This window comes from Episyrphus balteatus, chromosome 2 (assembly GCF_945859705.1).
Source record: "Episyrphus balteatus chromosome 2, idEpiBalt1.1, whole genome shotgun sequence".
Taxonomy (NCBI): Eukaryota; Metazoa; Arthropoda; class Insecta; order Diptera; family Syrphidae; genus Episyrphus; species Episyrphus balteatus.
This window is the reverse complement of record NC_079135.1, coordinates 25886820-25912393: the sequence shown is the minus strand read 5'-3', so window position 1 is coordinate 25912393 and position 25574 is coordinate 25886820. Positions and strand designations below refer to the sequence as shown.

General features: G+C 29.5%; 3 protein-coding genes across 3 annotated transcripts; 1 reads left to right on the top strand and 2 right to left on the bottom strand.

The window, feature by feature from the left end:
• Positions 1 to 2682: 2682 nt before the first annotated feature.
• Positions 2683 to 3784, bottom strand: LOC129912324 (alcohol dehydrogenase-like). The gene is made up of 4 exons (XM_055990537.1): positions 3549 to 3784; positions 3262 to 3489; positions 3032 to 3205; positions 2683 to 2973 (listed from the first exon to the last, which is right to left on the bottom strand). The coding sequence occupies exons 1-4, from the start codon at positions 3639 to 3641 to the stop codon at positions 2695 to 2697; spliced, it is 774 nt and encodes a 257-aa protein (XP_055846512.1). The 5' UTR covers positions 3642 to 3784; the 3' UTR covers positions 2683 to 2694.
• A 3633-nt stretch (positions 3785 to 7417) lies between these two features.
• On the bottom strand, positions 7418 to 7886 carry LOC129909333 (nematocyst expressed protein 3-like). Its single transcript, XM_055986420.1, has 2 exons — positions 7869 to 7886; positions 7418 to 7809 (listed from the first exon to the last, which is right to left on the bottom strand). Exons 1-2 carry the CDS (start codon positions 7884 to 7886, stop codon positions 7456 to 7458), a joined length of 372 nt encoding a protein of 123 aa, XP_055842395.1. The 3' UTR covers positions 7418 to 7455.
• A 12710-nt stretch (positions 7887 to 20596) lies between these two features.
• On the top strand, positions 20597 to 21715 carry LOC129912321 (alcohol dehydrogenase 1-like). Its single transcript, XM_055990534.1, has 4 exons — positions 20597 to 20762; positions 20831 to 21064; positions 21130 to 21303; positions 21363 to 21715. Exons 1-4 carry the CDS (start codon positions 20670 to 20672, stop codon positions 21645 to 21647), a joined length of 786 nt encoding a protein of 261 aa, XP_055846509.1. The 5' UTR covers positions 20597 to 20669; the 3' UTR covers positions 21648 to 21715.
• Positions 21716 to 25574: the final 3859 nt, after the last annotated feature.

Sequence of the window (25574 nt, the reverse complement as noted above, 5' to 3'; positions counted from 1 at the left end):
GGTAAGATAGGGGTTGTTTTACTTTTCTGTTTAGGTATATCAAGATCAAGTCGAAGTGAAACCTACAAGGAAAATTCTTGTTTCATCCCTTGTTCTGCAGCTGCAGCCGACCGGCTGCCGGGTGTGTGTGAAACCATACTCATTTTTTGACAAAACCGTGTATCCGGGCCGGATAGCCGGTCTCGGTTGTGTGTGAAATAGGCCTAACATGTAAAAGATAGGTAGGTATATGAAATTACCCTGAATACTAAATGCCAAAACTATTATGTCGTTTTCTATTGACGAATCTCAGAATGAGATTTGTGAATTTGACAGCTGAAAGGGGGGTGAAGAGGGGAAATAGTGGAAAAATCTCAGATTTCATGATCTATTTGCGTCTTGAGATTCAAAAAAATGACAAAAAAATGAATCTGAGATTCAAGAATCTGATTCTGGATTTTTATCAAGATTCACGCATACAAACACACGCACTTTCACACACACTCCTCTGTTTGTCATTTGTCTGAACATTTGTTGTTGTTTTATTTTTTTTATACGCACAGATTTCGCACACAATTACAAAACTAGATTTCATATTCTATTTGCAGTGGAAAATCTGAGAATTTTACACATAAATCTCAAAAGTCAATAGAAAACGACATTAATTTCGTTATTAATCGAGGGGAAGCTGAAAAATGTCCAACACTTTATTCCCTGTAGTAATGAAAAAAAAAAAACAAAAAAAGATATTTAACTGTTTTTTGGTCTTAGCTTTAACCTGAATTGAGGTGTGAGGATAATGAAAATATGGAATTAGTACTGGCCAAACAAACAAAAATTTATTTAGTACCTAACGATTTTTATATAATAATACACAAATAAAAAAAATTGCTTTAAATATAAATTTATTGCAAATGAAATAAAATATTTTCATTAAAAAAATTCCTTATTGCAACTGAGAAATATTTGCATCGAAAAAAAAAAAATAATTTTTGCAACTAAAAATATTTTGCATATTTGCATGAAAAAACTTGTATTGAAAATAAAATTTTTATTGCAACCAAAAATATTTTGAATTAAAAAATTTTTTTTTTTTTTCAAAATATGTATAAAAAAATATCTGCAATGCAAAATGTGTGCACTAAATTGTAAGAAATTCGACTAGTATTAAAAAAAAACGTTTGCATTGAATTTGTGAATTTTCAATTTTTTGTTGCAATAGCTAAATATTTTTTTTAATGCAAATATTTGTTTAATGTAATTTTAAGCAAATGAAGGGTCCAAGGGAAAAACAGCATTAGTCCATTCCAACTCATTTCGAGAAAAACGCATTTCAAAATTTTGTTCTCCATACAACTTAGTACTAAAAGCACAAGTTTTATTTTTTTTTTATAAAAGTAAGTAAGATAGTGCTCAGTAAATACTACAAGACCTCATCATTAGTTTATTTTTGACAAAAAGTGGACATGTGCCGTTCTTTCTCTGGACCATTCAAATGCATACAAAATAAGAAGATTTTTTACAACCCTATGACATAATTCACGTAGACATAAAATGCATTTTTTTTTAACATTTTATGATCAATATTGGTTTTTAATTGTTTTTTAGTGTTAAATATGATGTTCTGTCTGAGTCTGAATGAACGATCAATAGAGCTCTATAAGATTTTTTAATAAATATTTTCGAAGTTTTTTGTTTTATGACTTCTTTTGATCGGATATTAATACATAAATAAATTTGATGCTATTTTAATCTTATCTTTGATTATCACTGCCCAACACACAAAAATATTCCAGACCGTTGTTTTTCATTTCATACTAAATTTAGGGCGCTGATTAAAAAAAAAAAACATTAGTTTTTTTCTAGCAGCTCTAGTTTTTAAATTATTCATATTAGTTTGTTAATTTTTTTTATTAACAAAATTTGTTTTTGTATTTTTTTTTACATACTGAACCGAAATACTTTACATTCGAAATAAATTTTCCAGCTAAACTTAAAAAAAAAAACGCTTGTAATAATAATATAAAAAAAAAAAAAAAAATAGTATGAAATTACCCCTAAAATGTGAAAAATTAAAATATTAAAAAAAAATAGAGCTCCTAGAAAGCAATCAGTGTGATTTTTAGGATAAGTGAACTCAAATGCATTAGATTCGACAAAAAAGTTAAAGCATAAGTTTAAAATTAGTACGAAATTACCTACCTCCAAAATGTGGAAAACTTAAATATTTCAAAAATTGCACTCCTAGAAATAAATAAATGTGATATTTAGGTTAACTGATCCTAAATACAATAAGTTTAATATAAATTTTTCAAGAAAATTTGAATAAACGCTCAAAATAAGGAAAACTTAAAAATTAGTATGAATAGCTACTCCTAAAATATAAAAAATATTCAATATTTCAAAAAGAAAGAAACCAATATGATTTTTGATCTAACTGAACCCAAATCTATAAAATTTGATATAAATCTTTCTGGAAAATTTTAAAAAGTTGAAAATTGTTGTCCAGTGTTAACATCGTTTTAAATAAAATTTTCTCGAAACTAACTTTCTTTGTTTTTTTTTTTAAAGAAAACTCGCAAACTTTATGTACATCAATCAATCATCACACTTCAGTGAAAAGGTTTTATTTTTGTTTTTTTCATTTTTAAACACCCAAATCAAAATTTTAAGAATCTTATAAAATATTGCCACATGTCTTCAACAATTTTCGTCTTAAAATTGTAATCCCCAATACTTGGTTGGTTTGACTTCTTCCAATTTACCCAAATCCAATATCCAAATTGATCCGTTTTTCTTCGTTTCCATAGCTTTCACAAAATTAACAGCACATACTTCAGCATCTTGATTCTTTGCTGAACAAAATTCATCTGTCAATTTATTGGAGTATGAAAAAGTATCATTTCCATGGAAGGTATCCCATAATCCGGTTACAGTGATACCAGGGCAAATGGTCATAATGGCAACACCTGTTCTATTGAAGTAGTGTTCATCCTGAAATTTGATGAATTATAAGAATTTTTCAAAAACCAATTTGGAATATGGAACTTACTGAAATGGAACGACTGAATCCCATAACACCATGTTTGGAGGCAGTGTAAATTGCCAAACACCCACATGGTTCCAAGCCTAAAACTGAAGCAATGTTGACAATCATTCCCCCACGGCCTCCATTTCCCATATCCATATGAGGAATCATAAGCATAGTTGTATGAATCAAACCAAGCTGAAATCAGTTTGAATAAAAAAGAATAGGAAGTCTTGAAGAAATGAGCTTCTTACCAAGTTAACACCCATTGTCATTTCAGGTTTTTTGTCATTGATCATGCCACTTCCATTGACAAGGACATCAACAACCTTCATCGTTTCAATGACATCATTGACGACCTTTTCAATCTGATCCTTGTTGCACAGATCCAATTGCATGAACATAATCTTAGTGCTGGGATTCAGTGTCATGAGTTCTTTCATATAAGCAGCATTCTCCTTGACATCAAGGATAGTCAAGATCTGTAATTTCATATTCAGCAAAATAACTCATAGGAAAGTGGTTTTTTTCGTTAACTTACCGCAACTTTTTTCTTAACAAGCAACTTGCATGTAGCAAAACCAATTCCTCCAAAACCACCAACGTAGACGACGTTTTTGCCTTGGAAATCCATTTTGTTCACAGTATTTTTTTTTTCTTTTCTATCAAAACTACCTTGTTTTAGTTTTGAACTTGACTCACTGCTTTGTGATGATCAACTAAAGACCTTGCTCTAAAGAACTGCAGCTAGAAAGCTCGCATTAGAATAGTTTTTTCTTAATAATGTGTGCAATTTTTGTTAAGTTAATTTTATTAATAGCACTTAGAGAATACGGAGATGAGTATAGAGCGTAGTTTCTCGTTGAGATGCAATCAACGATATCAAAACAACATTTGAATTTGCATTCAACAAAGGTAAGGCACTGCATTTTGCTGAAGCAAGCGCCAAGATTCAATACTTTTTTTTACTTAGTTTTTTTTTTTTTTTTTATTTAAATTTTATTGTAAACAAAGTATACACAAGAGGCAGTAAATTTTGTAGTAATCTTTTAGACAGATTTTTCTTAATTAAAATGCAAAATGTAGCAATTTCAGAAAGAATGTGCGTAGGTATACTATCTCCAGTCTAGAAAAATAGTTCAGCAGCTCGTGCAGCGTCTTGAATAAGGAGCTTTTTTTTTTTTGGCTTTTTAGTTTATAATTTGTTTTTGCATTTTAGAGTGATAAAATATAAAATATTATAAATGAAATCATTAAATCAATAATCTTATAAAGAAATGTGCATTATTTCAAGATATGTACATTAGGGTGTTCGTTATTTAAGGGTTTTTTGAGAATTAAGTTCCTAAGTTTAAAAACTATTTCAAAATAATACTAAAAATCCCCTATTTTTTGCAGATTTTTATTTTGACGCTAGATGGCACCCCACAAGGTTTAATAGGTACCTATAAATGTTAACTTATGAGGGCATTTTTACTTGCGATATAAGTACTATAGGGCAAGTTTAGGATTCGAAAAAAAAAATCTAACTCGAGATAACAATTTTACATGACATTACCATGATGGAAGATGGAGAATACCAAAAGAGTGAGTCCGCCAATTCTGTCTGTCTGTCTGTCTGTCTGTCTGTATATACTTCGAGCTACAGCCTAAACGAGTGAAGTGATTTTCTTCAAACTTGGTAGTTTGCAGGTTTGGGTGATTCCCTAGAGGGGAAATTGAAATTTTTTTATGACAAAAACTAAAAACCAAAACAAATAGAAAAGTTTTTTTTTTTTTCAAAAACTGCTCTAACGATTTATGTAGATAAAAATGTATGTGTGTAATATTACACATAAGAGCCAACTTTTGAAATAAAAAAAAATATTTCCTGTACCGTGTTATTAACACATTTTTGGATTTAAAAAAAAATTAATTTTTTTTTTTTTTTTGAAAAATCAATTTTTTGAAAACGGGTTAGTGAAAAATTTTGATATTTCATTGTTATGTGTAAATTTATTACTTCAAATGTTAGAAAATTTTGATTATAAAAAATAATTTTTTTTTTTTAAACGGTTCTAACGATTTTCGAATTTTTTTTCCTAAAAATTCTTTTCTATGCAAGAAATCAAATGGCATACTTGGTTTTTTGTAAAAGATCATAAAAACAGATTTTTATTTTCACTACTTATGAAATTTCCTAAAAATATAAGATTTTCCCTAATTTTGTTCAATAAAAAGCTTTAACATTAGAGTAACTTTTACCATAAAAAGCAAGGCCGTGCGACCCCAGGCGTGCATTTTATTTCTTACGTACTTTGACCTCAAAAACTCGGAAATCACTTTAAAAAAAATTACGATGGATAGGTTTTCGAGATATAATTTTTCAAAGTTTCTTGTGGTTTTTTTTTTCAGCATACTTAAGCCTGAATTACATAGAAACACAAAGTGAAAAAAATACAAATAAGTTTCTAATTTTTAAAATAATTAAAATTTTTAAATGTCACATCAATAAAATTGTTTTTGTTATTTTCTACTTTTATTTGCTTTTTATACTTTTTTTGACTTTGTGTTTCAATGGAGTCCTAGCTTTAGTATTCGGGCTATATCTTGAGTATTAAACAACTAATCTGAACCGAAAAACCGGTTCCTAAAAGCCGATCAAATAAGCAACAAACACTGGAATAACTTTTTTGGGTCACTCCAAAAGTTTAAGTGCATGGTATCAAAACACTTAAAAAAAATCGACTTTTTAGACGATTTTTTTTGCAAAAAAAAAAGATTTTCTTAGGTACTGATATAAAAAATCTAAATCTTGTGAATCCTCATAGTTTTATGTGTAGTACACTTTCTGGCAAAGATAACAAGATAATTTTCTTCAAAATCTATGGATAAGTTATAATGATACTAGCTGACCCGGCGGACTTCGTTCCGCCATTTTTTGTATTTATTTTTAATTTTCGACTCTATAATTAGTTAACATTTTAAATGAAAAAGGGAATCAAAACTTGAAAAGTTCGTAAAATGAGTTTAAAAATATTAAAAATCAAGCAAAGCAAAAAAAAAATTAATTTTTATAAGCTCCAGATCAAAAGATTTAACGTGTTGAAAAATAGAGTTTTATTTTACCGTTATTTCAAATTTGTCATTACAAAATTAATTGAAACTTTGTAAAAATATAGTCTTGCCCATTATCTATCTACATTGTAAATTTCATTTACTTATCTATTGAAAAAAAAGACAAAAATAAAAAACTGTTAAAAACGGCCAAAAAACTTGGGACAAAAAAAAAATTGTTTTTCAAGTTATTCGGTCAAAAATCGATTTAAAAATTTAAAAGTTTGTACATGCATGGGCATGATTAAAACCTATATTTCCTATAAATTTAAGATTTTTTGCAGACTTTTAAAAATTCAAAAAAAAAAAATAAAAGACTACTCAAAAATGTTTTTAAAAACTAGGTTGTTTTTCAAAAATTTTTATTTCAAAATACAGGGCCTATGAAAAAAATCCGTTTTAGACCCCTAATTTTTTTTTAAATATCTTTCTCATGGTGTAACTCAAATTTCTGTGCAAAATTTTGCGTACCTGTAATTAGTCTTTTGTCGAAGGTCTATGACTGCAAAAAAACCTTCACAACTTGGTTTTGAAATTTTTTTTGAATTTTTTCAATACCTTTTTTAACTATTGAATAAATTTGTCTATCATTTAAAAAAAAAGTCAACTCTTTACAACTTACCGTTTAGAAAATAGCCTCTTTTTTCAATGTCTTGTTACCCCTATTTACCCTATAAAATCTTAAATTTTTGTTTGCCTTGAACCTTCTCCTCTTATGCCTCTTTGATTTAAAAAAAAAATTAAGAAAATAAGTCAGTCGGTGTGGCCGGTTAGCGAACGTACACAAAACCAAACTTTAATATATATGTATAATAGATGATAATTTTTGTAACGATAAATATTTTCGACTTTTTTTTGTTATTTTTTGTATGTTTCGTCTAAACTTGAAAATGAAGCCGAATATGAAAATTTGTATTAAGTAATTTTTTGTAGATAATTAAATTTCCTATCAATATGTATTCTTTAAAAAAAATTTAAAATTAAAATATTGTAAAAAACTATTGAAAAACTATTCGAAAAAGAGAAAAACATGACATTTTTGGTGTTTTTACTAAATAGTTTATTTTTATAATGGTCACAAAAATTTAATACGGCTAAAATTGGATAATATATGGACTTTCAAAATCTACTATTTTTGGTCTCTTTGAGGGATTTTTCATTATTTATATATTATATTTTTCTTATTATTACAATAGCTTCTCCATCAAATCAAAGAAAAAGGATGCTAAAGAACCGAAAAAAAACCCATTTTTTTTTTGTTTTCAAAGTTGTACTAAAGTTTATTTACAATAAAATCATCACTATATCCTAATGTTTTACTAAACTAGCCTTCTCATATTCTTAACCCTACTTTACCACACATTGTAATTAACAGGAAGTCCGGCCTGATAACCAAATGGTAATGAAGCTGGCAGGAAATGTGGTCCTACTGGTGCGGCGTGTAAATGTGGTGCTGGAACTGGGCCAGCCAAGAGTCCGGGTGCAGCAAGTGCAACTGGGGCTGGAGCTGCAACAACAGCTGGTGCAGGTGCTGGTGCAGCAAATACTGCTGGAGGATGAACTGGAGCAGGAGCAAGCAATGGATGAGCTACAGCATGGTTAATGTGATGGGCGTTGTAAGAAGATGCATAAGGTGCTACAAAAGCTTGGTGACCTATTAAACCAGCTTGGGTGGCCGTAAAAATAGCTGCGAGGACAATAAGGATCTAAAAACAAGTGAAAGTCAATAATAGCACGTCAAGCTGAATAATGTCTTATCTCTTACCATATTGTGAGATGCCATCTTGAAAAAAAAATTTTGTTGTACGTTCCGAAAAAACTGTTGTTTGAAAGAAGGTTAACAAGGTTTTGATGTCATTTTAATCAAGACACAACCCTTTTATATGAAAAAAACCAATATCGGATGCAACATCCGTTGTTCAAAGAATACCAATTGTCTTACATGTTCATTCATTAATCCAAAATATCAATATTACGAGGGCATAAACGCAGTATACGAAGCATGAAGAATTAAGTAAGCAAATTATAAATCGAAGACAATAAATAGTAGCCATATGCCTCAACGCGTGAGGTGGCGGCTATTTTGAAATTTGATATCGAATTGAGAGCTCAGATAGACAATTTGGCACGCAAATTGAATTCAAATCACACGCATTTGAGGGAAGTAGGTAAATCAATACACATCACAATCTACAATCACAGACGCCAGAGAGCTACATTACCTATATCAAAGCTCTAAAACGTACCTACTTGATGGTTAATTATCTTGTTAATTTGTTAACGCGTCATATCGTCGTAGTCTTTTTTGATTATATTTTGTTCATGGAAGTTACGCATATTTGTCACGTGTATGGGTTACTTAGGATATTATATGATTGGAAATGAAATAAGCCTAAGGAAAAAAACGAGGCTCTGATATGGCTACTTTTTTACATGTTGCAGCAAAGTAGGTAGGGGAGATGGTGTATTTTCGCCATTGGCGGTTCAATTACAATATTTTAATTCGAATTATATAATTTTTGACACCATCATGCGTCGTTTAAGGCAAATTTGTATGAATAAATTCAAGTGATTGGGTGGCATGTTGGGTAAAATGTTGTGGGTAGATAAATATGAAGACTCTCGTTGTCACGAAACGTGTGCGTTACAATTGATGGGTGGAATTATTAAATATTCATTATGACACGCAAATTTTTTTTGAATTACGTATTGTTTTGATTGTGATTTTCGATTTGAGACAGATTCAACGTGAGGAAAACACTGGATGTTTCTATTTTGTAGGATGTAATAAGCCTGAAGGAATTATATTGTGTGTTCAGACTTAAGATATAATATTGCTGTGGTATTTTTTATAAATACGAAATAAGGAACGGAAAAATTCTTTGTGGATTATAATAGATAAAAATGTAAGTAATCTGTAAGTTAGACGGAAAACTGGATTTGTGTTACTTTAATTTTAAAAGTTTTTTTTTTCTTAATTTAATGGGAAGGGAATCCCTAAGAAATAAAATGCACGATTGGGACGCACGAACTTGCTTTAGGGTTAAAGTTGCTAAAATGTTTAAGACTTTTTATAAAGATATTTTTTTCAATTGTAGTTAGGTATATAAAAACTAAAAATAAAATTTGTTTTTCAAAGGATTATAACAGCATCTGAAATAAAATTAAAAATTAGAAAAAAAAATTTTAAAATCGTTAGAACCGTTTTTAAAAAAACTTATTTTTTTATAAATAAATTTTTGGAAAAAAAGTTGTAAAATAAAATTGATATGCCATTTTGTAGAAGTCACTTATCAGCATCTTAAATCAAAATTTCAAAAAAACTCAATATTCCGTTTTCGAAAATTTACAAAATTTTCTTAAACATCCAAAAATTAGTTTTTTTTTTAATTTTAATTTCAACTCATATTACAATTGCATTATGTAAATGCTTCTGTAAAAACAAATTCGTTGAAATTGAATAAATAGTTTGGCAGAATATCAGATTTGAAAAAAAAAAAAACGGTTCTATGGCTCGCATCCAACGATACGTATCAAAATCGCAATGCATACGAGTCATAAGAAAACTACTGAAATCAGTGAGCATTGGTTTGGATACTTCTAAACGGTTAAAGCAATCAATTTCATTGCAAAGAATTTTTTATGGAACGTTTTAGATTCTACAAGAATATAACTTGCTAATTTTTTTTTTTTTTTTTTTCATTTTATTTATTAAATTAGAAAATTTTGAAAAGTAAAAAATGTTTTTATAATTTTTTTTAACTTTGACCTCGAATATCTTTAGAATGGTTAGATTAATAAAAAAAGTTATCAAGACGTTTTTTGTGGAACAATATTTTTCCTACAAGAATATGCCTTGCGCGTTTGTTTATTATAATTTTTCAAGTTATTACAAAATTAAGAACAAAAAACGAATTTTTAAAGATTTTCTCGATTTTTGGACCTCAAATATCTATTAAACGGTTAGATTAGCAAAAAAAGTGCACAAGGCTTTTTTTGTAGAGCGTTCAATTTCAATATGTAAAAAATCTATTTAAAAAAAATGATTTTTTTTTAGTAAAAGCTTGATGTAAAAATGGAAAATTGCGAAGCGGAGGACCTTCCCATTAATATTAAGAGCTCATATTTGGTGTGTATATTCTAGAGGTGTCTAGCAATCGATTTTTCGGAGTACCAAATCAAAAAATAGAATTTCGATTTTTTTGACCCACCCTAGTATATATAGTACCTATATCGCAAGTAAAAAATTATTTGATAGTGTGAAATGGAACCAACAATAACTACAGGAACGTAACCGTAACCGAAAAAGAGCTTAGTAGCCAACGTGCAGAGTCAACAGAAATAGTCGAAAAGTGAAACCTCCAAAGACCACATAATATTCCTTTTAAACATTAAAGGCCATTCATTACCACATGAACGAACGGACCCGGGTGACTTCCAAGATATTCATTATACCAGAATGCTGCTGAGTCTCACGTATTAGCTCTTATTTTATTTTAGAATTTTCAAGCTTTTTTCATATATCAAAATTAATGAAAGAATAGACATAATCTTTAAAATGGCTTTAAGTTAAGCCATTTTTTATTTTGTCGTATTGGTATTAATCGAAAAAAAACAAAGTTTCTAAGAATTTGAATAAAATTGATTTTTCAAAAATGAATTTTTTTAAAACCCAAAACTTTGGATCTATATTTTTTTTAATTTTTTTTTAATATTTGTTAACTTTTTTTCAGTTTAAACAATTTTCTTGTAAAAATTTTCGTAGAAATTTGTTTTGTTGTTTAGGAGAATGTCTAAAATCAAGCTGAGCTGAAATTTGAAGACTTTTTTTTGGAACTTGTACTAGTTTATTCTTTTTCTGTTTTTTTTTTTATTTTTCTCAGGAGTTTCAAAAAATTTGTACTATTACGGTGTTTTTTTTTTCCGAAATTCCAACATTAATTAGTTCAAAATAGCCATAATTTTTGAAGATTTTTATTTTAACTACCCCATTTGAATTTACCTATAAAAATCAAAGCAAATGTTTAACATGAAAAATCCACGTTTAATCCGGGAGAAAAAAGAAGTCAGATAAAAATCTTTAAACAAAATAGAAAAATTGTTTCTCAACATTTCCAACGGCTATCCAAATGCATATCCCGGATAAGAACCACCCTAATGTACATGTGTACGGAATACTGATCTAGAATCAGCGGAGAGCAGATTTATGTTTACTGTTAAAGTTTAACTATACCAGAGGTTATGCCATCAAATCCAGTTGCAATTTATAACCTATATAGATGTTTTTACATGGATGCCTACTTCCTTAACCAACGAATTCACAAATCTTAAAAAAAAGAGTGTGTGTACACATGTACACGCGACTGAAGTTATACTTCTCACTCAGTATATTAAATGAATATTTACGTTATTGTTTTTGTTTTTTGTGGCAACTTGCCACATGCAACTTGCCACATGCAACTTGCTACACGCAACTTGCCATATGCAACTTGCCACATGCAACTTGCCACATGCAACTTGCCACATGCAACTTGCAACATGCAACTTGCCACATTTGTATACTGAATGCCATATGGCTCGTGCCACTTGCCACATGCATTTTGCGACATGAAACATGCCACTTGCCACGTGTTGTGTGTTTTTACTTGCTCTATAGGGCAAGTATTGGTTTCGTGTCAAAAAAAAATTTCGAGATTTTAATCAAAACTAACATTACGATAGTCGAGAAGTCCAAAAAAGTGGGTTTCGTCATGACGTCCGTCGGTCTGTGCGTCCGTGCGTCCGTGCGTCCATCTGTACAAGTAGCTGCAGCCTAAACGGCTCGACAGATTTTCGTGAAATTTGGTACAGATCGTTTTTTCATAATTTAGAAGGTTGGTTTTTTTTTGTTTTTTAATATCTCACCTAGAACGTATACCTCCCACACAAACTTTTCGAGGTATTTCAATTTTCTCGAAAACGGCTCTAACGATTTTGATTAAATTTAAAACACGTAATGCTATACATAGTTTTAACATAACTGCGTTTTTAGTTTTCCTCAAAAAATACGGATAGTGGAAATATGGTCTTTACATTTTTTTAAATCGCGGATGTCGGCTCTTCCCGTACATCATTATGGAGTTATTGCAATTTTCTCAAAAATGGCTCTTATGATTTTGATTAAATTTTGCATACTTAATATTCAAAGTAATTGCAGTAAAACTGCGTTTTTATTTTTTCTCAAAAAAGTCAAGTCAAATAAAAAAAAAAATTTTCTTAACTAACATTTGGCCTCCATGCCGGCTCTTCCAGTACATCAAGCAAATTTCTTAAAAAATTATATAGAGGCAGCTCTTATAATCTACAAGTAAGCTAACATAAAAGTGCTTTGAACTGCAAGAGCAAGTACGTGCGGCCCCAGTCGTGCATTTTATTTTTACCGTACTGCGGCGTACTGCATTTTTAAATACTAAAGTACTACCAACTCTAAAGGTTAAACGACAGCCCTGCTGCCCAATTGTCTCGGAGATGGTGATCGCGTCATAATCCCTTTGACATTCTTGTCAAAAAAGAAATTTTCATACCCACCGTCCCATAAGAAGTATAACTTCAAAAATTTTCTGAAAAGTGCATTTCTTCTAAGCTTTCAAACGCGGCTGCAAATTATAGGTCTCAATTTCGGACTCTTTCCTAATCTTAGCTCTTGGAAACTAATTATTGACCAAACAAAGCATCATAACCTTTAAACTTATAAATTTTCAAGTCCTAAACCATTACCGAAGCTTTAAAGATTTCAAAGATATTATACATATATAACGTCGTTATTAAATTCTTTTTTTCCTTCTCAAAACCATCTAATAAAATAATCCCTATACACTCTTATTGTTTTAACCTTTCCAGGCAATGTATGTACATTTATAATCACTTGAACGCGTGTAAATAAAAATAAACAATCATTTAAATCCTTTCCGCGCGAGTAAGGATAAACAGCCTATCACCAATTCACGAGTAAAAGCTTAAGGCTAATTTCCCTATTCTGACAAAAATTGTATATACAAAAAAAAAAGTACAATCATTGGAATGACTAATTGAAATCGTGTGTTAAAAATCGATTTTATTTTCATTTGTTGACAAATGTAAAAAAAAAAAGAGTGTGTGTACACATGTACACGCGACTGAAGTTATACTTCTCATTCAGTATATGTAAATGAATTTCATTTGATATTTTTAATTTCTATTATGAAGTAATTAATCCACACTTAGTTTTTTTTACATTTTTATCAAGTGAACAATAAATTAATTCTTTCATCATCCTTGCGTCCATGTAGTTTTCAATTTATTCTGTGAAATTTACTCATGTTGTGCGGTTCAGAACGTACGGTTTAACGAAAGTAAATGAATTGCGCATAAAATGTACGATATGGTAATTTTTTGAGAATTGTGTGTGCTTCAGCACTAGTAGTAGCAATATGGAACTTGCAGGGTTGCTACAAAGCTCAAAAGTTAGCTGAGCTCAGCTCACAGCTCAGCTCAAATTTTGAGCTAGCTCACTTTTGAGGTATGTACCATAGCTCACCTCATTTGAGCTGAGCTGAAAGTGAGCTTAGCTGATGGTTGAGCTGAGCTATTGGGTGAGCTAAGGTAAAGTGAGCTGAGCTGAGCTGTGATGGGTGAGGGGATATATTGATTTTTATTTGGAAAGTATAATGAAATATGAAGATATTTTAAACTTTTATAAACACCATAGCTTAAGATGTTTGGTTCTAGTTATTAATGGAATTATTTTAACACATGATCTTTTTTCTTGGTTTTTTTAATAGTAAATACAGGGTGTCCCAAAAGTAATGGATCAAACGAAATGTGCTGATAGGCCTACTTAAGGGCGCTCAGAATTTGGTAACTTGTTCATCCCAAATCCTTACAGTTTTCGATTTATTGCAATTCTTGTGAAATTTTGAAAAATCCCTACTTTGCAACAGTATTTTGCTTCTTGCGCCCACTATTGATTTTTGTTTTTTTAACTTCTTTTACAAAAACATTGCCAAATAATTAGGAACAATTTATTAACCAAAATATTTTTTATTCCATACGCCATTTCGCTGCAAATTAACTAACAGTTTCAAGTTTTATAAAAAATCAATTTCTAACTTTTATTTGAGAGCAACACCGCAAAAAAAATTTGCACGGTGTGTGGATGGTTTATTATTTTAAAAAGTTGCCCTGTTATTGTCGTTTTCAAAAAAGTATAAAAGTTTCCGAAGTTGCAGTTAGATCGCAAAATATTACAATTTGAATTCAACAAAACAGGGTTTTTCAGAACAAAAATACAAACAAAAATAGAGGCTTTTGTTCAAAGAAAAATAAACAAATAACAGTTCGAGAAAATTTGTTTATTTTTGGTTGTTTTTTGTTCTGAAAAACCCTGTTTTGTTGAATTCAAATTGTAATATTTTGCGATCTAACTGCAACTTCGGAAACTTTTATACTTTTTTGAAAACGACAATAACAGGGCAACTTTTTAAAATAATAAACCATCCACACACCGTGCAAATTTTTTTTGCGGTGTTGCTCTCAAATAAAAGTTAGAAATTGATTTTTTATAAAACTTGAAACTGTTAGTTAATTTGCAGCGAAATGGCGTATGGAATAAAAAATATTTTGGTTAATAAATTGTTCCTAATTATTTGGCAATGTTTTTGTAAAAGAAGTTAAAAAAACAAAAATCAATAGTGGGCGCAAGTAGCAAAATACTGTTGCAAAGTAGGGATTTTTCAAAATTTCACAAGAATTGCAATAAATCGAAAACCGTAAGGATTTGGGATGAACAAGTTACCAAATTCTGAGCGCCCTTAAGTAGGCCTATCAGCATATTTTGTTTGATCCATTACTTTTGGGACACCCTGTATATGTCTATTTTTTTACTAAAATATTTCTTTTTTTATTATACAAAAAAATTCCGGTACAATCCGGTTTTTCGACTTTTTTCAAAATTCCGAGAAAATCGCGTTTGAAAGTTGGGGTAAATTTTTTTTTTCGAAAAATCCCCGAATCTTTGAACGCTCCTGGAAGCTAAACCGCTTGAGAGCAATTTTTGGGAGTGATGCCAAATGATAGCTTGTGTCATGGGCCTACGTTTTGCACATTATCAGATTTTTAAAAAATCGCCTTCCATGTTAAACCACCACATCATGCCTTTTTTTTCAGAATCGTGCCTAATTTTTTTTTAAATTTTAAGTTCTCCCGGTTTGAGAACGCGTGGACCTACAGGGATGAGAGTTGTACCCAAATGTAGGTTAGAGTCCCCGCTACCTTTTGGCATCAAAAATTTTATTTTCATTTTCTTCAAAATTCCGCGATATAGGCGTTGGAAGTTGGGGGCGCGAAAAAACTTCTGGGAGCTGAACGCTTTGATCTAGAGACAGGGGAGTGGTGCCATATGAAAGCTTATATTCTCAGCTACCCGATAGTGGTATAATCCGGTTTTTCGATTTTTTGCAAAATTCCGAGAAAATCGCCTTTGAAAGTTGGGGTAAATTTTTTTTTCGAAAAATCCCCGAATCTTTGAACGCTCCTAGAAGCTAAACCGCTTGAGAGCAATTTTTGGGAGTGATGCCAAATGATAGCTTGTGTCATGGGCCTACGCTTTGCACATTATCAGATTTTTAAAAAATCGCCTTCCATGTTAAACCGCCACATCATGCCTATTTATTCAGAATCGTGCCTACTTTTTTTTTACTTTTAAGTTCTCCCGGTTTGAGAACGCGTGGACCTACATTGATGAGAGTTGTACCCAAATGTAGGTTAGAGTCCCCGCTACCTTTTGGCATCAAAAATTTTTTTTTTCATTTTCTTCAAAATTTCGAGATATAGGCGTTGGAAGTTGGGGCGCTCACTTTCAGCTCAGCTCACTTTCAGCTCAGCTCAAATGAGCTGAGCTATGGTACCTAGCTCAAAAGTGAGCTAGCTCAAATTTGAGCTGAGCTGTGAGCTGAGCTGAAATGTGAGCTTTTTGCAACCCTGGCAACTTGCCACATGGAAATTACCACATGCAACTTGTCACATGCAACTTCCCACATGCAACTTGCCACACGCAACTTGCCACATGCAACTTACCACATGCAACTTGACACATACAACTTGCCACACGCAACTTGCCACATGCAGCTTGCCACATGCAACTTGCCACAAGCAACTTGCCACATACAACTTGCCACATGCAACTTGCCACATGAAACATGTAACTTGCAACGTGTTGTGTGTTTTATGTTTGCCGTACTGCGGCGTACTGCATTTTTAAATACTAAAGTACTGCCTACTCTAAAGGTGAAACGACAGCCCTGCTACCCAGGGTGATCGCGTCATAATCCCTTTGACATTCTTGTCAAAAAGTAAATTTTCATACTCACCCTCCCATAAGAAGTATAACTTCAAAAAAAACACCTTAAAGTATTAAGCTTATCAATCATTTTGGCAGACTATTAACTTTCACTTGTTAAATTGTAGCAAAAAAGTAAAAACGTATACAAAATTGAAAAAGTAAAAGTAAGTAATTATACAAAATTCTATTTTTAGATTTTATTTTTATTTTCGTTTTCTTTTTCGATTATCTTCTGATACACGTGCTGCCGCCCAAAAGATTCTTTAATTAAAAATAATTAAAATTGTAATTTTATGTATGAATCAGTTTGTTTTTATTTTTTTGTTATTTAGAATCAACTATCAACAAATTTTGGTAGATTAAAAATTCTATAAGCATTAAAGAAAAAACAAGAGAAGTTAATTATTCCCATTTTAATAAATAGAAAAAAAAAATCAATCCAATTAAATCCAGATTGAGTGGCAAATACACTAACATATCAGCCCATTTTGACCTCCACCTCCAGAGACATATTTTTATAGAAACATTAAACAGAATTCTATGCCTTTTACCACCCATTCGAAAAATACTCGTACGCATATGAAATAAAATTCTAATTCTCATAAATTAAAAAGATTATCATAATATTTGTTGCGTTGATATTTTATGTGAATAATTAATGACCAATTCGAGATTGATAAGCTGCAATTTTATAATTTTTTTTTATGATTATGCATGGTAATGCAGTTTGTTGTTTCAGATACAATATTTCATGCGACTCATAAATCAACTAATTGAAATAAAAATAAAATTACTGTAGTTTTTTACTAAGTTCATTTAAGGAATTGTTTTTTATTTTCATGAAACGCATAGATTTCCGTTTGACATCAGCAAAAAACAAACAAAAAAAAAATATTTGTATTTAAAATAAATTTATGATAACCTCGTATTTGAACCTTAAAATATTCTATATAGAGTAAATAAAATATTTTTGTTTAAATGCATCAGTTCCTTGTTTCTATCGTGGATGACTTTTGACAAGGTCAAGTTCAAAGTAATATGCATTTTCAGTTATAAATAGGAAAGACAGCTGAATTTAGTTGATGGTTGGTTTAATGAATTTGATTGGTAAATATTGCCGATTATAACAGTTTTATAACCTACAAAATTTAACTTATAACCTTAGGGTTATATGATTTTCTAGGAAATGTTATTGAAAAATAATTTCTAAAAACGAGTGTGGTTCAAAGGTTCTATAGTTTTTTGATTTTTATTATATTGAGTTCAGACTACACTGAAAAAAAAAAAAAAATATTAGTACCTATATAGTGACCCAATAATAAGGTTTTTTGCAGGATTATACCAAAAATTTGATTTTCGATTTGTGGATATTGTATAAATTGATGAAGAAGTTGTTTCTTTTTTACACTTATGAAATATGACAAAACTTATCATTTATTTCGACAAATTTTAACACCACAGGAACGTAATAACCCGATTATTTTAAGTGGTTTCAGAACTTCAATGTTTCTATATACAATGGCAACTTCAATAATTAAAAATTTTTTTTTGGACCAAAACTATCTAACTAACTATAACGTAAATAGAAAAGTTACTTTTTTTGTGCTATTACATATAAGAGCCAACTTAAAAAGTAAAAAAAATATTTTTTGTACCGTTAACGGTATCTGCTATAGAACTGTTCTTTTATTTATGATTTTCTCGTAAACGATATAGCCGATTTAAAACATTATACAAAATTTTTAAAAAATATTTCCAATTTTTTTTTTGTGATAAATCAAATTTTTGATGAATTATATCGAAATTTCGTTTTTATGTGTCGAATAATAAAAAAAAATCATATTTTAAAAAATATTAATACATACAAATTTGGATGATATTTGCACCATCACACACAAAAATTTTTATCAGGATTTTTAGAGCTCAAAGTTTGAGGGTGTTTGAAACTACTGGGTTACATTACCAAAACATTGATACCTATAATACGCTTTTTTTGCACTAGAAGGATGTTATTATTATTTTTTTTTTTTTTTCATTTTATAAACTAGAACTTTGGTGTCTTATCTCAAAATTGAGTTAAGTATAGGTATAGACAAAAAACAATAAGCTATTTTCTGGACAAACTTTCCTAAATACTTCTTAAAGTAAAGTGAAGTGAAGCTTTTCTGACAAACTAAAGATTTTGAGATAGAACACTTTGCTTCTTAGGCGAAGATATGTTAAAAGTCACATGTCCATTTGGAAAGTAAACTGGAGTGAGTAGAACAATTTGTTTCAAATTTGTAAGAGGTTTGAATTAAAAAAAAGCACGTATACACCACAGTGACCATCTGTATTAAACCGCAAATCAATTAATTACAAACACACAGTATAGTTTAAAATAATGAAACTGGCATGTCTAAGCTATGTTCTTGATTCGAAAAAGTAGTGCTATGACATGCTTATTGCATGCCAAGCAAAAAAAAAATTTAGCAACTTTTTATTTTAAACTATTGGTCATATTTTTGTATTAAATACCCATGTTTACGAAAGATGGTTAAACTATTTTTTATATTCTTCATCATCAGCAAAACTAAGTAATACCTTAGTAAAAAGAAAAAAAAAATTCAATAAAATTCTTAAAATGCATTATTTTTTTCGCGAAAATGGTGCAAGATAATTTTAAAACTAATAAAATTCACGAACTTGCTCTTAGAGTTCAAGTTGCTTAAATTTTTAAGACTTTTTATATAGAAATTTGGAAAATGTAGGTACCTACTATATGGGTACAGAAAAAAAAGTAAAAAAAAATAAAATTCGTTTTTTAAAAAAATAATATAAAAAAAAAACTAATTTTTTGGAAAATAAGTTTTAAAATAAAATTGGTATGCCATTTTGTAAAAATCACTCATCAACATCTAAACACAAAATTTCAAAAAAATTAAATGTCCCGTTTTCGAAAATTCGATTTTGCAAACAAAAATTTTCAAATTTTTTTTAAAAAATCCAAAAATTATTTTTTTCAAAATTTTGTTTTTGGTTTATATTTAAATTATATAAATGCTTCTTCACGAAAAATTTCGTTGAAATCGAATAAACAGTTTAGGAGATAATCGGATTTGAAAAAAAAAACGGTCTATGGCAGATACCGTTAATAATGATTTAAAAAAAAAAAAATTTTTCATTAGAAGATAGACCTTGTCTTAAAACTTACATATGAATTTTTTGAGCAATTTCAACATTACTAAAATCGGTACATGACAAGTACCGTTATTTTTTGTCCAAAAAAATTAATTTCAAAAAACCCTCTGTAGAGTCGTCAAATACATACTTTTATTTCAAATACCACTTAACTGCCAAATTTTGTCAAAAAACAAAATTAATAATCTAAACCCAGTTACATACAAATCCTGTTTGGACTATTTAATTGGAGCTTGATTACATGATTTATACTCTAAGGAAATTTCAGTTAAAAAAAAAAAAACTCAAAATTACCACAAACGGGCAAAACCAGAGAAATTGTTTTTTTAAAACTTTTATTCAAATGTAATCTGAATCTCATATAACTCTTGATACTTTTTTTGTAATAAAAATATTAGTCTTTCAGAATGAAAATCTGCTTTTATAATAATCAATAAATAAACCAAAAATCACAGCTATCAAAATTGATGCATGCTCTTTTCTTTGTTTAAATTTATCAAACCTATTTCCTAAAAAAGGCAAATCAGTTATAAATCTAATCTTTTGATATTTTTTTGCCAGCCATTAAGATATAAACGATTTAATTACTTTTAATTAACTTGCTTATCGGCAACCCTACCTCTCTCATTATTATAATTTGCCTAACAGTATGCAATAAAAAGGTGAAATGAATGCCGCCACCACTGTATTACCTAGTGCTTGGTGATATTGCATATTGATATGATGTCTAATTTTCAAAATTAATCACCACAAAACCAAATAGCACTGTCACATGTGTGCAGATTTCCACTCCTCCTGTTTACCCAAAAAAAAATTCTAATAAATTTCTTTAATTTCATTTAATGATAACGATGCTCTTTCTTATCAATATATATTTTTTTTTTTTTTTTTGTTTACGAACTATATCATTTTGTTGTTGTCAAATTCCAAAATAGAAGTCTTCAAGCTTAGACTTGGTGCGACCAAACAATCAGTAGTTAGTCACATCTCATTGAATTAACTTTGAAACCAAAAAATCAAATCAAGGCCATGGAAATGCAAGGTAAAAATGTTGTCTACGTTGGTGGATTTGGAGGAATTGGTTTTGCCACATGCAAACTTTTAGTTCAAAAGAAAGTTGCAGTAAGTCCTTTTTTGTGAATTTGTGTACTTTTTTTTGAGTTTTAAATATTTTCTTTTTTAATTTATAGAAATTGTTTGTTATCGATCTTGTCCAAAATGAATCTTTAATGAGTGAATTGAAAGCTTTGAGCTCTGTCACTGGAACTCAAGTTTTCTTCGAACAATTAGACCTCTGCAAAAAGGAGCAGATTCCTGAAGTTTTGAAGAAAATTATTGCCCAAATTCAATACATTGATATTTTGGTTAATGGAAGTGGAATGATCAATGACCACAAACCCGAACAAACCATGGGTGTTAACTTGGTAAGATGAAAAAAGACCAATTTTGTATTAGATTGGATTTTTGTATGTGTCTCTTCTTCTTATAGATGGGATTGATTTACACTACCATGGCAGCTATTCCATACATGGACAAGTCAAATGGTGGACGTGGTGGCATGATTGTCAACATTGCTTCAGTTTTGGGATTGGAACCATGTTCGTGTTTGGCAATTTACACTGCCTCCAAACATGGAGTCATGGGATTCAGTCGTTCTATTGCCGTAAGTTCTAAGAATTTATCAACAAAGCATTTAAAAAACATAAATTTCTTCTTAAAAAGGACGAATTCTATTATGAAAAAACTGGCATTGCTGTAATGACAATTTGTCCTGGCATCACCATGACTGGATTGTGGCATGAATTCGATGGAAATGACACTTTCCCATACTCCACTGAATTGAGTAAGAAATTCTTTTCGGCTGAACATCAAAGTGCCGATGAGTGTGCTGTCAATTTTATTAAGGCTATGGAAACTGGCAAGAATGCTTCTATATGGATTTTGGATTTGGGCAAATTAGAAGAAGTTAAGCCAAAGACTTACTGGACTACTACCCACAAAAATTAAATAATGTTATTGTAACTGATTTGCAATACCTATTTAAATTTGATAATAAATTTCATTATTTTAAAAAATCTTAACTTTACTTAAAAACAAGGCAAAAAATGTTTTTTTAAGATATTGGTTGTATAGTAGGGTGTGTCAAAATGCTAAAGTATGGAATTTCCAAATGTAATAGCTTTTAAAAGTTACATTACTTGTCAAAAATAAATGCTCCGTTTACAATTTTCATTTTAATTAATATCTTTGGCTCGCTCAAAATATAGGAAGAAATCAAAGAAATTTGAATTTTTAGAGATTTTTGAAAAAAAAATTTTTTTTTAATTTCGACGTTTTAATATAAAAACAAATATATTAAATATATATCTTTGTAAGAAAAAACTTTTAAGCTTATATGTTGGAATTGAACAATAAGTAAAGAAGCTGCGAAAAAATATGCGAAGGAAAAAATAAATTTTTTTTCATATAAAATCGTTTTTTCCTAACAACTTAAACCGATTTGAGCGAACCATAGACGAACGATATTATGAATTTTTTATACATATTATATTAAACCTTAGACTTTAATAAAACTTTTGACCACTATCACATTGCAAAATTAGAGTACTTTTTTTCGGCCATACAAAAATGACACACCCTATTGTATAGATGGTATACAAAATTGTTGGAAAATTCTGTGAAAGTTTAAGTTTAATCCAAGCAAACTCCTTTTTCGACTAAAAGCCCAAGAAGCACATAAAAGATATTATATTTAGTTTTTTAACAGAAATTCAAAGAATATTTAGACAAGTGGGATATTTGTATTCTTTTTTCAAAAATTAAGTGTTGCAACTTTTTGAACTACCTATCTATTTTTCTTACATAATATTTCCTTGCATTTAATCTTGTTTTAATTGAATCCCTTAATTTGTATCTCAAATGACTGGCTAGATTTCGTTCCAATAGAATGATAAAAAATCTAGGCAATTTTGAAAATCGTTTGAAGAATGAAGATATGTTACTGCAAAAAAGAGCGGAAAAGAAGTTAAGTATTTGTGTGAAAATCAAGCTCTTCTTACATTGATAAATCTTACGGTTTTTGAGAAATTAAAGTGTGAATTTTAATAAATAGGCCAAAATTGTAAACAATGATAAAACAAAAATTATTTTTTGAAAAAGATAAAAATAAAAATCCAAAAACTCGGTTATTTGAATTTTTCACATAAATTTTGAGGTTATGTGAAAAAAACTTTCCATACAAAAGTTGTAGATCTTTTTATTACCTACAACTTTGCCATACAAGGACTTGTAGTTTTGCCAAAAATCGAGATATACTATTTTTTACCATTAAAAACTCAACCCACCCACTTCCCGAAGTCGGCTCGCCCGTTATTTATTTTTCCTTTCATTTTTATCATATTCACCTCCTTTTCCAATGGGTTTCATCCTACTATGATTTTGTTTTACTTTTTTGAAGGCTTAGGCACTGGTCTATTACGGATGTACAAAATAACAAAAACAAATTTATTGATGTGACATTTAAAAATTAAAATTATTTTAAAAATTAGAAACTTTTTTGTACTATTTTAACTTTGTGTTTCTATGTAGTTCAGACATAAGGACTGAAGGTTTCTTATTACTTTTTTTAATATTTTTAATTTTATTATTTATTTAATATTTTCTTTAAGATGCATCAAACTTTTTTTGTGGAAAATGTTAAAAAATTGCATTTATATTTTAAATTATTTTTCTAAAAATTGTTTTATATACAAGAATTTGAACGATACTCCTTTTTGAGGTCAAAATCATTTAAGACATTGTTTTGGAAATTCTTATGAAAAATTTGGCTCCATTTGACATTTTATAAAAACTGCAATTTTTCAGCATAGACAGTACAGTTGAAGCACCCAGTACAAGGAGATAACTCCAATTTTTGACGTAAATTACTTTTTTTTTTAATTATCCTACAGTGACTTTAAAGCCGTTAATTTCGTTTTGCTTTTCGTTTTTCAGTACTTAAAATTTGAGAGTTTTCACTCATTTGTCACTTACTTTTTATTGTCCTGTGCATTATTCTTGACTCCAAGAGCAGTATTGAAGGTTTTTTTTCACTTTTAATTCATTTATTTCTTGCTTTAAAAATTATTTTCTATTTATTTTTCTTGATTTTAAATTAATTTTGAATTTTTTTATTTTGACTTTGACAGAATACTTGATGATATTTTTTCGTTAGCATTTTCGTTGTCGGCTTTGGAGACTTGAAAATTTTTCATTCCGCATCAGCAGCGTACTAGGCTTAAGTTCGAAAAACGGAATTTGTTTTGGAGTGATCTTACACCGTAAAAAGTATTAAACTAAATTTAAATCAATAATTTTGGGTTAAAAAATTGGTCTTTTAAAAGATATTAAGTGTGGTAATAGTTATTTGGTAAATCAATAATGTCTAAAAAAAGAACAGATTCCATTGCGGCGTTAGGGTATGAAAATTTACTTTTTGAAAAGAAATTTCAAAGGGATTAGCAAGTAGCACCATCTAGAGCTCATAATTGTAAAACAATTTTATTATGTTATGAACCTACTAAGTGGATTTCTTTGTGTGAGAAGTATAACTTCAATCGCGTGTAAATGTATAGCGTAACGGGTACAATGGTTGGCACCCCTAAGCATTTTTTCACTTTGAATTGCGAATTACTCTCGCATTTAAAGAGTTAGGAATATGTTTTATATGTCAAATTAAAGTTTAAAGAATTTGTGACTTGAATTTTTTTAGAAGAAAATTTTTAAAAAATAAAGACTATTTTTAAAATATTAAAATAGGAAAAGCTACCCAAAAGGTACTATTGTTGGCACAATCAAAATTGAAAGAAATGCAAGTGTTTTTTATGATAGTTTTTATCAAAGTTTAGTTAAAAACAGTTTAATATAACAATGTAACAAAAAATCTTCATTTAACGTAATTAAAAAAAAAGTAAATAAAATGTACGACTGGGTCGTATGTACTGCCTCTTGCATTTCAAGTTACATACCTTTATCTTAGATAGTTTTTGGAAGTGAAATCTTTTTTTACGTTTAAATTTAACTAAAAATTATGTCATTTTCGCAAAAAAGAGAAACGTCATATTTCTGCTTTACAATTTTTTGTTAGAATTTTTTTAGAACATTGCATACGCTAAATTTAATTGAAATCGTTGAAGCCGTTTTCGAGAAAATTGCAATATCTCGAAAAAATTATAAAGGAGATATCCGTTAAGAACGACATATTAAAATAAAATAAAAACGGGTCTTGGAAATCACGTACAAATCGTCTGTAACAAGTTTTTGGTAAATCTATCAATCCTTTTGAGCTCTTTTTTCCCCATTTTTCAAACATAAACTTATAACGGATACACGGTATAATTATTGGCAGTCTTAAAGGTACAATTATTGGCAGTGCCAACGATTGGTGTCCCAAAGCACGCATTATTGGCACCTCACTGCCAATAATAAAACCACTACTTTATATGGGACCGATTATTGACACCCCTTTTTAGTTAATTTAAACATATTTTTTTTATTAAAAACAATAAAAAACATTTAATTTATTATATTGTTAAGCTAACAAAAATAAATCTTTATCCAAAAACTCAAAAAATATTCAAAAACGGACAATTACCAAATTCAGTGTCCTTAGCGGGAACACTGTATTTTTTGAACTTTTTTCATGAACTTAAAAGGGCTTTACTTTTTTACTAATTAAAAGCAACTGAGAATAAAATAAGCCTAAATAAATATGCAGAATTGTAAGGAATTGTTACAGTTTATTAAAAAAAACATGATTTTTGTGCCTGGGCATAGTAGTTTTTGTGAAATGCTTAATTGCATTAAAGCTGAAACACAATCACGCTTTGCCGTCGATTTTGACAACTGCAAAAAGTTCAACTATAGGAAATCTGTGTATCCTCACACAATGACGCT